General features: G+C 42.3%; 1 protein-coding gene across 5 annotated transcripts in view; it reads right to left on the bottom strand.

Annotated features, from left to right (window-relative positions):
• Positions 1–14,503, bottom strand: part of specc1la (sperm antigen with calponin homology and coiled-coil domains 1-like a) — a 294,908-nt gene that overhangs the window by 125,190 nt on the left and 155,215 nt on the right. For 3 of the 5 annotated variants that reach the window (XM_043716191.1, XM_043716193.1, XM_043716195.1), the window contains one exon: positions 13,411–13,500. In XM_043716191.1, the coding sequence (XP_043572126.1) occupies positions 13,411–13,500 (90 nt within the window). The remainder of the gene's footprint in view (positions 1–13,410; positions 13,501–14,503) is intronic. The other 2 variants (XM_043716192.1, XM_043716194.1) reach the window with 1 other exon arrangement.

Genomic DNA, 14,503 nt, shown 5'->3' with positions numbered 1-14,503 from the left:
GAACCCGACTGTGGTATATCTTTTGCAGGTGAACGTATAAAAACCATAACCAGCATAATCCGCAGTCATATTTTGTGTTACCACAGAATCCCTACAATGCGGACAGAGGCCATTCAGTCTATCAAGTTCACACTCTCTCCCCGAGGAGCATCTCACCCTGACTTAGCCTCCTACTGTATATCTGTAACCCCAATTTAACCATGGCTCATCCACCTAGCCTACATATTCCTGGACACTACAGTCAATTTCAACATGGCCAATCTACCTAACCTGCATATCTTTGGATTTTGAGAGGAAACCAGAGCATCTGGAGGAAACTCACACAGACACGGAGAGAACGTCTGTGTGGAGCTTACACAGTCACCAAAGCTGGAATCAATTCCCAGTCCCTGGCATCGTGAGGCAGCGTTGTTAACCACTGGGCCACGGTGCTGTCTGTATTAGTTTGACTCCAAACCAATGAAGTGTTCTCTCCACTTCCCATGAACGCCAGTTTTGCCAAGGCTGCTTGGTGCCATGGTCCAATGCAGACTTGATAAAGATCAATCACGCTCACCTCACCTTTGGAATTCAGCTCCTTTGCTAATGCTTGGAGCTGAGTGGGCCACTCAGAGCCCAAACTGAGCATCAGTGAGCAGCTTAATGCCGAATAACTGCTGCCTGATAGCACTGTTCACAACCCCTTCCACTACTTTGCTGATGATTGAGAGAAGCTGAGGGAATAGAAATTAGCCTGCTTGGATTTGCTTTTCTTTTTGTAAAAAGGACAAATCTGAGCAACTTTCCAGCCTTCCGGGTGTAATGGTACAGCGTCACTCAGAGTGCAGCTAAATCTGGAGCATTGTTGCCTTAATGCTGGCAGGACCATAACACACACGATATCCAGTGCTTGTCCTATGATGTTTGGAACTACAGGAAAAGGTAGAGACAGACCATTGAGAGTGATTACTCTTGAGTGTAATGAAGTGTGTATTTGTCCAAGTACAGCATTAAGGAGCACAAACATAGCATCAAGGAACTCAAACAATGCTGGAGTCAATGAAAAATGGAGGGAACACTACAGAGGTTGGAGTCATAGCTAAAACAAAAGATTCTGCTTCAAGGTAGTGACTCACAAGCACCTTCCCAAAAGAAACTTGAGATGGGCAACTAATATGGGCCTTGAGGGAATACTCTCAACCTGATAAAGATTCAGTGACAGAAGTAGTTAATACTTCTGCTTAATGTTGTGTTCTCTCTCAGGAATCAGCATTCCTGATTTTCTTGACTTCTGTTCTTTCTTCATCAATAACAGTAACCCTTAGCAGGAGTGAATAATACTTTTATGAAAACTGTAATATTTGCTGGCAACATTAACTATGTGCTGATTAAAAAGATTAACGTAATTCAATAGGATCTTAACCAATCAAGCAGAGGGGGTTAGCAATGAAAGATGCATTGTAAACAGAATAAACACTAGACTAGACTAGACAAAGGAGAAAGTGAGGGACTACAGATGCCGGAGAGTCAGAGTCAGAAGTGTGGAGCTGGAAAAGTGCAGCAGGTCAGGCAGCATCCAAGGAGCAGGAGAGTTAATGTTTCAGGTATAAGCCCTTGAAGGTGGAGAGGTAGGACAAGTCAAGAGGGTGGTGCGGAGTCGAAGGGTTGGATCTGGGATGAGATGGGGGCAGGAGGAGATTTGGAAACTAGTCATGTTGATGCTGTGTGGTTGAAGGGTCCCAAGGTAGAAGATGAGATATTCTTCCTCCAGTTGGCAGGTGGATTTGGTTTGGCGGTGGAGGAGGCCCAGGACTTGCATGTCTTTGGGGGAGTGAGAAGGGAGAAGTGAAGTGGTTGGCCACAGAGCAGTGGTGTTGTTTTGTGCGTGTCCCAGAGGTGTTCCCTGAAACGCTCCACAAGTTGGTTACTTGTCTCCCCAATACACAGGAGAGCACACTGAGAGTAATCGACATAGGAGATAAGGAAAATTTCTTGCCGCATGTGAGAAGATCCTTTGGGGCTTTTGACAAAGATGGAGAAAGAGATGTGGATAAAGGTTTTATAGCGGCAGCAAGGAAATTGCCAGGTGTGGAGGATGGGTTGGTGGGGCATGCGGACTTAATGAGGGAGTCACAGAGGGAATGAACTCTGCGGAACGCAGACAGGGGTGGGGAGGGAAATATACCTTTGCTGGTGGGGTCTGATTGTAGGTGGTAGAAATGGTGGAGGTAATGCTCTGTATCCAGAAATTAGTAGAGTGGAAGGTGAGGACCAGGGAGGTTCTTATTCTTGTTGCGGTTGGACAGGTGGGGTTCAAGGGCAGAGGTATGGGAAGTGGAGGAGATGCGTGGAGGTGGAGGATTATATTGTATTAGACAGTTCCAGTGCGTAATTAGATTAGATTACTTAGTGTGGAAACAGGCTCTTCTGCCCAACAAGTACACACTGACCCACTGAAGCGCAACCCACCCAGACCCATTCTCCTATATTTACCCCTTCACCTAACACTACGGGCAATTTAGCATGGCCAATTCACCTAACCCGCACATTTTTGGACTGTGGGAGGAAACCAGAGCACCCGGAGGAAGCCCACACAGACAGAGGGAGAATGTGCAAACTCCACACAGTCAGTTGCCTGAGGCGGGAATTGAACCTGGGTCTCTGGCGCTGTGAGGCAGCAATGCTAACCACTGTGCCACCATGCCGCCCACAGAGGAATTGGGAAATGGAGCAGGTGGAGGAAGAGGAATTGTGAATAAGGCATTGTGTTTTTACAGGGTGGGAGGAGTTGCTGGTTTGAAATAGATGTCAGTGTTCAGTCAATCGCCTCCGCTGTATCTGCTCCCAGGAGCAGCAATTCCACTCCAGGGCATCCCAGCTGGCCTCCTATTTCAAGGACCACAATTTCCCCTCCCATGTGATCAACAATGCTCTACAGTGCATCTCTTCCACTTCCCACACCTCTGCCTTTGAACCACAACCCTCTAACCGCAACAAGGATAGAAACCCCCCAGTCCTCACCTTTCATCCCACAAACCCCCGGACACAGAGCATTATCTTCCACTATTTGAACATGGGTGAGGTCCCGATGGACAGAAGAATTGCTAATATTGTCCCCTTGTTTATGGAGGGTTGCAGGGACAATCCAGGTAACTATAGACTGGTGAGCCTGACGTCAGTGATCGGGAAGCTGCTGGAGAAAATACTGAGGGATAGATCTATTTACATTTGGAAAAAAAATGGGCTCATCAGTGATAGGCAACATGGTTTTGTGCAGGGAAGGTCATGTTTTACCAACTTAATAGAATTCTTTGAGGAAGTGACAAAGTTGATTATGAGGGAAGGGCATATACATTGACTTCAGTAAGGCATTTGATTAAGGTTCCCCATGGTAGGCTGATGGAGAAAGTGAAGTCGCATAGGGTCCAGGGTGTACCAGCTAGATGGATAAAGAACTGGCTGGGTAACAGGAGACAGAGTAGTAGCAGTAGTGGAAGGGAGTTTCTCAAAATGGAGAACTGTGACCAGTGGTGTTCCATAGGGATCCGTGCTGGGACCACTGTTGTTTGTGACATAAGCAAATGGTCTGGAGGAAGGTATAGGTGGTATAGGAACTAAAGTAATGCAGACACATAGTAACATTTTTTTTTACGTGTTGATGTAATGAGATTTGGACTTTTACAGTAGCAGAATTAGAATACATAAATATCTTAAATATAATAGAATGTGATTAATATTGAAATCCACAACACATAAGGAAAGCACTGACTTACCAAACATCATATTATTTAAATAGGCATAAGTTAGCAAACATTTTTTTTCCAAAATAACACTTCCAAACACAAAAAGGTAACCGGATTGGTGAGATCACATGTAATGAATTTCCAACCTGTATTCGCAAAGCTGGAATATTTTAACAGACAGTTGACACCCTTTTTACTGCATCTCAGGTTTAAATTACACAATTGACTGTTACAATAGTTTTCCCACATAGTATTCCTGAGCATATGCAGTACAGATTAACCTTGAGGATCCGAAGGACATGGGTGGGGAGGATCGTTTGGTTAATTGAACGTTGAATATCATAGCTAGCCAAGCATTGGGAGCATGCGATCTTGCTCGGATAATCCGAAATTCGGTTAACCAAATGCTGGATAATCGAGGTTCCTCTGCATTAAGTTTGAAATACTACATTCATTAAAGTGATTGAGCAGAGAGTGCTGGAATCTTCTATAAACATGGGGAAAGATCCACAGGCCCTGACTTATCAGGGAACAAAGACAATGTTTTCCCAGGACTTTTCAGGGGTGGTGATCGTTAAAAGGAAATTGTTTCATGAGGTCAAGAGAAAATTAAGGGACCTCGATATTCAATGTTCGATGAGATACCCAGCAGTGCTTCGTATTACTCATGAGGAGACTGCACAGTCATTTGACTCTTTCGAACAAGTGAAAAATTCCTTGGACACTTTAAAATAATTCACATGGATTTATGGACATGGACAATAACATTTGGTTTTTTTTCTCTCTTGCAATGTTACCCTTTTTTTTAAAGAAACTGCTGTTGATGTGAATGTTTTCTCCGATTAGGATTGATGTTGGTATATAGTTGGGGGTGGGCAGCGTACTCTGTTTCCTTGGGTCTGGGGTGCGGTTTGATCTGGACAGGGGAATGGAGGTGTGTGTGGGAGGCGTAAGCGTCCTCTATAGGCAGGGGGTAGAGTCCCTCATTAAGTTCCTTTTGTGTTTTGTAGTTTAGGGTTTTGGTTTTTTTTGTAAATAGACTTCACGAGTCTTCTTTGTATATGCTCAGTGTACTGTAAGTCGAATTCTACCTCTCGGCAGGTCAAAGGTGGTTGTAAAGGATCATAGCTAGCAGTGTCCTTAAATGGTGCACCTGGAATATTAGAATGATCCATTCGCCAGTTTAAAGGAAAAAGGTGTTGTTGAACCTCAAAAAGGAGAGGGTGGATGTTGCCCTGTTGCAGGAGACTCACCTTAATGACAAACAACACAAAGTTACAGCAGGTTTGATTGGGTGTTTTTCTCATCCTTACACACTAAGAGCAGGGGGATAGCCATACTCGTCCAGAAGAATCTTCCATTTAATTTAATAGATTGTGTTAAAGAAGAATATGGTCGATTTGTTATCCTTAAGGCCTTAACACATGGCAAGGAATATGGTATTTTGTATGTCTATTGTCCTCCAGTCCAACCCCTTAAATTTTTGACAGATACACTATAGGGGGGGAGGGACTTTAATTGCCTTTTGGATCCTGTGCTGGACAGAATGCCCAAAGGTCCCCCAATGCTTTCTCCACAATCTAAATAGTTGGGTGATCTATGTGTAGAACTGGGATTGGAAGATGTTTGGAGATGTCTCCACCCTACTTTACATTCCTTTCCGATCCTCATATGTGCCATATGAGGATTGATTTTTTTCCTAACTCTCACGGCTCTTCTAGATTTGGTGGTATCTTGCTCAATTGGGAATACTGCCATCTCTGATGACGTAGCAGTGTACTTAGTAGTTGAAATTAAGGGTAATGCAATGAGCCCACGGTACTGAGAATGGATCCTTTTATCCTCAAGGACAGCAAGTTCCTTGAGTACTTTTCTCGAGAATTTGAAGCACTTTTGGCCACCAACTCAGGTACAGCTGGTAATCTGTCCACTTTTTGGGAGACTGCTAAGGCCATTGCTAGAAGAGTATTCGCCTCATACGTGGCCAGTCAGAAGCGAAAGAAAAGAGAGCAGCAGCGTAGTAGACCGTCAGTGGCTAAGCTGCAGCAGATCACAGCCCTTTATCTGCCTTAAACTCCACACTTACGCATACAGCCAGGAAGGAACTTTCCTTTGCGAAGCAAAGGTTTTTTGAGCATGGTGATAGGCCGGGTAATGATTTAGCATGGAGAAAGTGAGGTCTGCAGATGCTGGAGATCAGAGCTGAAGAAGGGCTTATGCCCGAAACATCGATTCTCCTGTTCCCTGGATGCTGCCTGATCTGCTGCGCTTTTCCAGCAACACATTTTCAGTAATGATTTAGCATATCTGGTTAGGAAGACGAATGCCTCTCAATCCTTAGCTTCTATTAGGGAAGAGAATAGGATTCTCACTTGTAATGCTAAAAGATCAATACGGCGTTTCACAGGTTCTATTCTGAACTGTATCAGTCTGAATGTTGTGAGGATAGATGGGAAAAAATGGGGTCTTTTTTTTCGGAACTTAGATCTTCTTGAGATGTCTGTTGAGCAGGTGTCGCTCCTTCGTGCACAAGAAATGCAGGAGGCGGTGAGACAACTTCAAAGTGGAAAGGTGCTTGGCCCCGATTGCCTTCCCAGTGAGGTTTATAAAGAATTTGTAAACACACTGTCAGGGTCAATGCTAAACATGTATAACTATACATATAATCATGATTGCCTCCCGCCATCCTTGAAAGAGGCTAATATCACTCTTATTCTCAAGAAAGTGAAGGCCCCGGAGGACTGTGCTTATTATAGACCTATCTTGCTCTTAAATTTTGATTTTAAAATTTTGTCTAAGACTTTGGCATTGGGGTCGGATGGGGTATTGCCCTCTATCGTTAAAGAAGATCAGATGGGCTTTATAAAGGGTCGCAGATCCTCTAATAATGTTAGGAGACTGCTTAACATGAATCAAGTAAGGCGTTTGACAAGGTTCCCCATGGGAGACTGCATAGTAAGGCTAGATCTCTTGGAATACAGGGAGAGCTAGCCATTTGGATACAGAACTGGCTCAAAGGTAGAAGACAGAGGGTGGTGGTGGAGGGCTGTTTTTCAGAGTGGAGGCCTGTGACCAGTGGAGCGCCACAAGGATCGGTGCTGGGTCCACTACTTTTCATCATTTATGTAAATTATTTGGATGTGACCATAAGAGATATAGTTAATAAGTTTGCAGATGACACCAAAATTGGGAGGTGTAGTGGACAGCTCAGATTACAACAGGATCTTGATCAGATGGGCCAATGGGCTGAGAAATGGCAAATGGAGTTTAATTCAGATAAATATGAGATGCTGCGTTTTGGGAAAGCAAATTTTAGCAGGACTTATACACTTAATGGTAGGGTCCTAGGGAGTGTTGCTGAACAAAGAGACCTTGGAGTGCAGGTTCATAGCTCCTTGAAAGTGGAGTCACAGGTAGATAGGATAGTGACAAAGGCGTTTGGTATGCTTTCCTTTATTGGTCCAAGTATTGAGTACAGGAGTTGGGAGGTCATGTTGCGGCTGTACAGGATATTGGTTAGGTCACTGTTGGAATATTGTGTGCAATTCTGGTGTCCTTCCTATCGGAAAGATGATGTGAAACTTGAAAAGGCTCAGAAAGATTTACAAGATGTTGCCTGGGTTGGAGGATTTGAGCTATAGGGAGAGGTTGAATAGCCCTGGAGCATCGGAAGCTGAGGGGTGACCGTATAGAGGTTTACAAAATTATGAGGGGCATGGATAGGTTAAATAGACAAAATCTTTTCCCTGCGGGGGGGGGCGGGGGGGGAGTCCAGAACTAGATGGCATAGGTTTAGGGTGAGGGGGGAAAGATATAAAAGAGACCTAAGGGGCAACTTTTTCCACACAGAAGGTGATATGTGTATGGAATGAGCTGCCAGAATAAGTGGTGGAGGCTGGTACAATTGCAACATTTAAGAGGCATTTGGATGGGTACATGAATAGGAAGGGTTTGGAGGAATATGGGCCGGGCGGTGGCAGGTGGGACTAGATTGGGTTGGGATATCTGGCCGGCATGGACCAAAGGGTCTGTTTCCGTGCTGTACATCTCTTCAACTCTATAAGTGTGCCAGCAGCGGTCAGTTCAAGGGTTGGTGGTCTCTTTGGACACAGAAAAGGCATTTGATCAGTGGAATGGCCATATCTTTTTATACCCTGGAGCCGTTTAGCCTGGGTGAAGTGTTTACTAGACAGGCAAGGGATCCTCTGACAGCGGTTTTCACCAATTGTATAATGTCTGATTATTTTAACATTGGTAGGAGCACTCAGCAAGGGTGACCCCTCACATTGGTGATTGAGCTGCTGGCAGAGTTGAAACTTTATTGCTGGAACAGCACAGCAGGTCAGGCAGCATCCAGGGAACAGGAGATTCGACGTTTCGGGCACAGGCCCTTCTTCAGGAATCTGTGCCCGAAACGTCGAATCTCCTGTTCCCTGGATGCTGCCTGACCTGCTGTGCTGTTCCAGCAATAAAGTTTCAACTTTGATCTCCAGCATCTGCAGACCTCACTTTCTCCTGCTGGCAGAGGCCATTCATGGGGATCCTAATATAGCTGCCCCAAAGTGGGGTTGAAGATACATAAGATTACACTATATACGGCTGATGTTCTTACTTTTCTCTCGAACCGGCAGTCTCGGTGTCCTGTTTGACATAGTGTATTAATTCGTTTTGTTCTTTCTCAGGCTGCAAGATCAATTTTTCAAAGTCTGAGGCTATGCCTACGGAGCGGGGGGCGGTTCTGAGGGGGATACTTGGCGTGGAAGGTGAGTTCCCCTTTACATGGGCCTTGCTGTTACCTCTACTATTGATCAGTTATTCAAGACTAACTTTGTTCATTTGTTTGACAAGATTAAACAAGACCTTCAAAGATGCGGGTGCCCTTCCAATGTCATGGTTAGGTTGAGTAGCTCTTATCAAAATTAATGTTATTCCTCATTAATTTTCTCTTAGCAGATGCTCCCTTTGCTCTTTCCTAGGCAAACATTTCTGAAATTGAAATTGGTTTAGTTCTTTTATTTGGTGTTAGATGCAGCCCTTTTTAAGCTTGCAAAACTGCAATTGCCCCAGGGAATTGGAGGAGTGGACCTCCTGGACATTCGACGATATCAACTGAGCTCCCTCCTATCTTTTGTAAGTGTTTGGGCCTGTGGGGACTCGTCATCAACATGGTTGGACACTGAGGCCTCCCAGACAAAGTGCCCTCTTATCAACTTGTTGTTATTCGACAAAATAAGGACAGTTGCTGAACACTACTGTAATCCAATGGTTACTAACACTCAAATCATGGAGGGCAATGAGGCAGATGGAAAGTAATTTGTCTAAAACATTTTTTCTTACTCCCATAGTTGATAGGAACATGGATCCCAGGTTTAAACTTTGCGTGGATGGGGAGACTCTTGTTTGGGTAATCTGTTTGAGCGTGAAACATAGATGGCGTTTGATCAAATAACTCGGAAAAAATGGATCGTCGAGTAGAGACCTTTTCTGTTTCTTTCAGATTTTATCTGAAAGGAGACCACGCTTTTGACAGAGTGTTATAGATCTGATACAGAAAAGACAGTGCATCAGGCTAAGAGCACTCTTTCAGTGAGTACTCTCTATCATTTGTTGGAGGGAGGTTCCTCGGGTGACACTGAGCGTCTATGTGAGGTCTGGGAGCGAGAGTTAGGAGTTGAGATCACTTGGGAAACTTGGGAGTACATTCGTGAGAATGCGAAGAGGATTTTGATATGTAATAGGACCCGTGCTACGCAGTTAAAGATTCTTAATAGGGCTCAACTGGCCTCAGATCATCTTGCGAAATTTAAGCAGGGAGCATCTTCAATGTGCCCCAAATGTAAAATAAATCCGAGTATCCTCACTCATTGTTTGTGGTCCTGCCACAGGCTCCATGCGTATTGGAGCACCATGGCAGGTGTAATAGGGAGGGTCTTGGGACTGAAGTCAAGGTGGACCAGGTCTCTCTGCTCCTGAGTCTGCTGAAATTACTTCACTTAGATGTACATGGGAAAAAGTTTTTTAACATTCTCACTTTTTGTTCGAGGAAGAACATTCTGATATATTGGGTGTCTAAGAACCCCCAGGTCTGTCGGGGTGGCATAAGTTAATTATGGAACACGTTCCTTTAGACTTTCCTACAAATATGGCGCACCAGAAAACAAATAACTTTTACAAGACATGGCAGTGCTTTTTGAATTACTTGGAAGATCTGTCCGCCATTTTGATTCGGGCTTTTGTCTAGCCATGATGGTTTGGTCTGATAGGAAGAATTTTGAACAAATGTGGGTTTAATAATTGATGCTCTTGATGGCTGAGGGCTATGGTCTTGTTGTGCTGAGCAGTGTTATTTATTTATTTATTGATTTGTAATAAGTGTAGTTTTGATTTCTTTTGTAGAGTAGTATAGTAGTTGGTTTAGCGTTTATTGTTGCTTTTGACATTATGCTGTATTTTTGTGTTTCTGTAACTTTCTAATTTTGTAAACAAAACAATTTCAATAAATTATTTTAAAAAACCAGAATTCAGTCTCTCAAAATTGCAGTCAGGTTACATGTTTTCTGGAACTTTCTATGCCTTCTCTGTTGATTCTTCTGTCAGGAATGCCTTCTCCGTTGTTTCTTACGAAAGGAATGTCTTTTCCGTTGTTGCTACTGTTGCTATTTAACTGGTGCTTTCTCGAAGACATAGACAAGGCTGTAAGAGCCAGAGATTCTCTCTCTTGAGGGCTGAGGGCAGAGCTAAGAGCTTGAGCTCTGGCAGATGGCAGCTAGCTCTGGGGTCTTTGTCCAACTATCCCCTTCTTCTAGACTCTTGATGACATATCAATATTTTTACAATAGGATGTTGTCAAAACCATCAGATTTAAATTTAATATGTTTTTAGTATCTCGGTGCCTGGTCCAAATTGATTGGCTAAATTCAAAAGCTTCGAACTGCTGCTTGGCCTAACTGTACGGCCTTTTGATACAAATGTTTCAGTTTGGGCTCTCTATGCAATTGCAAATTTTTAAGTTGCTACTTACAGTGATCAATTTAAATCTCTAAGCACAGAAAAAAACATCATCATTTAAAGGAACTACGCAACACTTGCCCCATTTTACAATTTTACAAACACCAACTTCTAACTTTCTGCCTCCCAATCTACAATTACCCTGTCCAACTTTGCAACAACAATTAAACAAAGTATGATATTTACAGTTCTAAATGACCACTAAATTCCATTGACTCACTGGAACTAAATTTTAACAACCACTGTATCAATTACAACCCATCCCACATGCTGAAGGCAAGAGTTAAAATGACATATATCCTGCTTGTGTGCGAGGGACTGACAACTACTCGACACAAATGACTTGTAAAGCCAACTGTGTGTTACAATTCAGGGATGCATCAACCTAGCTGCAAATGAATTCCAAACTATCACAAAGGGCAAACAGTATTCAACACAGAAGGTAAAAATCCATCTTAATATTTACTAGCAAAATCAAAACTGTTTGCTCTACAAACTGTACAATAACATTTTGCACCTCCATCTACAATGGAGTCTCATGTCTTGACCATGATTACTTTAGTTTTATTGATGACAACTTTTAATCTGCAAGTGTCATTTCATGTACGGTTGTAATATTCTCGCTTCCTCCAGCTTTACAATCAGTGATGATTTTTATGATATTATTGTCATGTGGTTATTACCATGACAAACTGTATAAGAACGAACAGTAACAAATTGTGTAATTTTCAAATTTCCACTGTCCTGGATGAAGGTGATCCTGATCTCATTTTGGAGCAACTTAGCTCTTAACTTGCATGGGGAATGGTTGCATCACAGTTATGTTCTAACTATCAGGTAAGAGGCAATGATTTGGGGAATAGCAGGAATGAAGGGAAAAAAATTTAAAAACAGGACCTCAAAGGCTTGCAATTTCTGGATTATTATCTGAGCCAGCCGCAAACCAGCAAGGAGATTAGGAGAGGTAAACATGTGGCTCGAGGAGTGGAATGGGAAACAGCGGTTCCATTTCGTGAGGCACTGGCAAGGTACTGTAACATCAGGACAGGCTCCACATAAAGTGCTCTGAGGAAGGGTCACTGGACCCAAAATGTTAACTGATTTCTCTCCACAGATGCTGACAGACTGGCTGAGATTTTCTGGCAATTAGGTTTTTGTTTTAGATTTCCAGTATCTGCAGTTCTTTTGTTTTGTTGTCCAAATGAATTGGTCTGGGACCAGGATCCTACTGAAAAGGCTTGGTCACAAGGATTTATGCTACTTAGAGAGGAGGGTTCAACTGAGGTTATTAAAAACAAATATAGGGGCAGAGAGTATGGCAATACTTCATTACTCCTATACTCAAATCTTTTGTGATAAACGTTAATACTCTGCTAGTTTTCATAATAATTTGCTGTATCCATTATGTTAACCTTCAAGGGCTGTCAACAAGGACATCTAGTTTCCTTTGAATGTCTACACTTTCCAACATCTTACCATTTAAGAATGACACTGCATATTTGCTCAACTACTAAAGTGGATAACTTAATCTTTTTCTACATTATGTTCTATCTGCTATACTCTTGCCCATTCACTGAGCCTGCTGAAATCCTCCTGAAGCTGCTTTACGTCTTCCTCACAATTTTCATTTTCACTTAGCTTTGTTCCCTCTGCAAATTTGGAAATATTACATTTGGTTTCCACATCCAAATCAATGAGTAGTCTCAGTCTGCCAATGTGAAAATGATCTGTTTATTCCCTGTTTTCTGTCGGTTAGCCAATCACTAAGTCATGCCTGTACATTATCTCTTATCCCATGTTCGTTAACCTTTCTGGCCAGCATTATCAAAAATCTTCTGAAAATTCAAGTATACCATGTCCATCAGCTCTCCTTTATCGATTGTCAGCAACATCTTCAAAAGCTGCAACAAGTTCCCTAAGCATGATTCTCCACTTGCAAACCCATGTACACCATGTTAAATCAGATCATTATCAAACAGATATTTATCATCCCACAGTTTATTATAGATTCTTGCATTTCCCTAATGCTGACGTAAGGTTAACAGGTTTGTAGTTCAAGTTGAAGGTTTGGGTTCAAGTCCCACCTGCTCCAGATATGTGAGATTATGTGGGTGATTAACCAGCAAATTGATTCAATGCTTGAACCAGGAGAGTTCGTGTATGGTGATCTGTCCTACGAATGATATACTTAGAATTGGTTAAACATCAGTAATGTTTATCTGGTGCCCCAAATTCTTGATTTTCTAATACATTCCATCTTGAAAGGAACTGGCCCCATTAGGTGAATCAAGTCGGAACCAGCGGTTGAATAGAATTCTCTTCGTGTGAACTGTGTGGTTCATTCTGGCAGTAATTGCAACAGACTTTTATACAGTCTCAGCATGTTATCAAAAGCACTTCAGCATCCATAAAATTGATAGGAATCTGTAATTTCCCAATGATATCTGTGCATCATGTTTGGCAATTCAGTTTCCAATGACTGACTGATTATGCCTCTGTGAAACACCTTGGGACATTTTAGTGCATTAAAGGCATTATATAATTACAAGTTGAAAGTAAATTTCATGAGATTCCATGGTGGGCACCGAGTGTGAAACGAGAGTTGAATCTCCAGAAGTTTTTAAGCCTTGTGAATGAATCAACCAGGCAGAAAATCATCTGAACTTCTGATGTCACTCACCTGACATGGACTTTGCAGAGTCAATGGTCTGAACTCGTTGTAATGATGCAGGAGATCGGTTTGCAGAGGAAGATCTCAGTAAGTGATCTGCTGCAAGGTAAATGTGGAGAACAAAGTGTTACAAGGCAACTGAAGCCAATAAAATACTACAATAAGAGAGAAATATAAGCTGCTGACAAACTTCTTGCTATCTATTATGTTTTCTCAATCATTAGGAAATATAGTGAATAGTTAAAGGCAAAGCACTGATTCTGTTAGAACACCATTAGTCATTTCTTTCCAATTCTATTATCCCGGCTCTGTGTTCTACTATCTGGACAACAATCTGCTCAGGTCAATAATTTGTCTATAATTTCATTGGTTTTAATTCTAACAGTCTCTAGTTTGAAACTTTGAGCACCTTCTGGAAGTTATTATAAACTGCATTCATAGAAATGTAGTTACCTCTTGGAAAAGCGGTCATTTAGATTTGTTAGATTCAAATTTTCCTTGTAGATTCACGATGACCCTCTAATTTCTACAGATGATCAGTTACTCATTCTGTAAAAACAGACTACAATAACTGAGCCAAAACTAATAATAGCATTAAAGACCTATAACTTCCTGGCTTCTTAAACCACGGAGTTACATTATTATTACCACTCTGAACGAACAGACATTTCCCAAGTGATAGCGTTTTCTCCAATCTAGCATTTATGATTTGGCTTCATTCTACACTACACTGTAGACAGTAAATTCCACTTAGGTGACTGCTTTGCCAAATAACTCTGTTGTAGCTTTAACTATAGTCCTGCTCCTTATGGTGCTCCACTTTCATGCCATTCCAATGCAAACTGTGAAAGTTGCTACATTTTTCCAAAGAAGTGCATACATATCACAGGATCCTCTCTCTTCGATGTTCTGCAAAATTGTCTGTACAAAGTCATTAGTGAGGAGAGTGGGAAGAGGCTGTGCACTTGGCACACACAGGGTCCCCTCTGTTCCAGAGCTGGATGACTCGGTTATGCGTTGACAGTTTTTTTTTAACTGAACATCTGATCACCTCCAACAGCTTATGTTTTGTATTTGTCCAATTTTTTTGAATATCCAATGT

This window comes from Chiloscyllium plagiosum, chromosome 25, assembly GCF_004010195.1.
Source record: "Chiloscyllium plagiosum isolate BGI_BamShark_2017 chromosome 25, ASM401019v2, whole genome shotgun sequence".
NCBI classification, from domain to species: Eukaryota; Metazoa; Chordata; class Chondrichthyes; order Orectolobiformes; family Hemiscylliidae; genus Chiloscyllium; species Chiloscyllium plagiosum.
The sequence above is the reverse complement of the archived record's forward strand: the minus strand, read 5'-3'. Positions and strand labels throughout refer to the sequence as shown.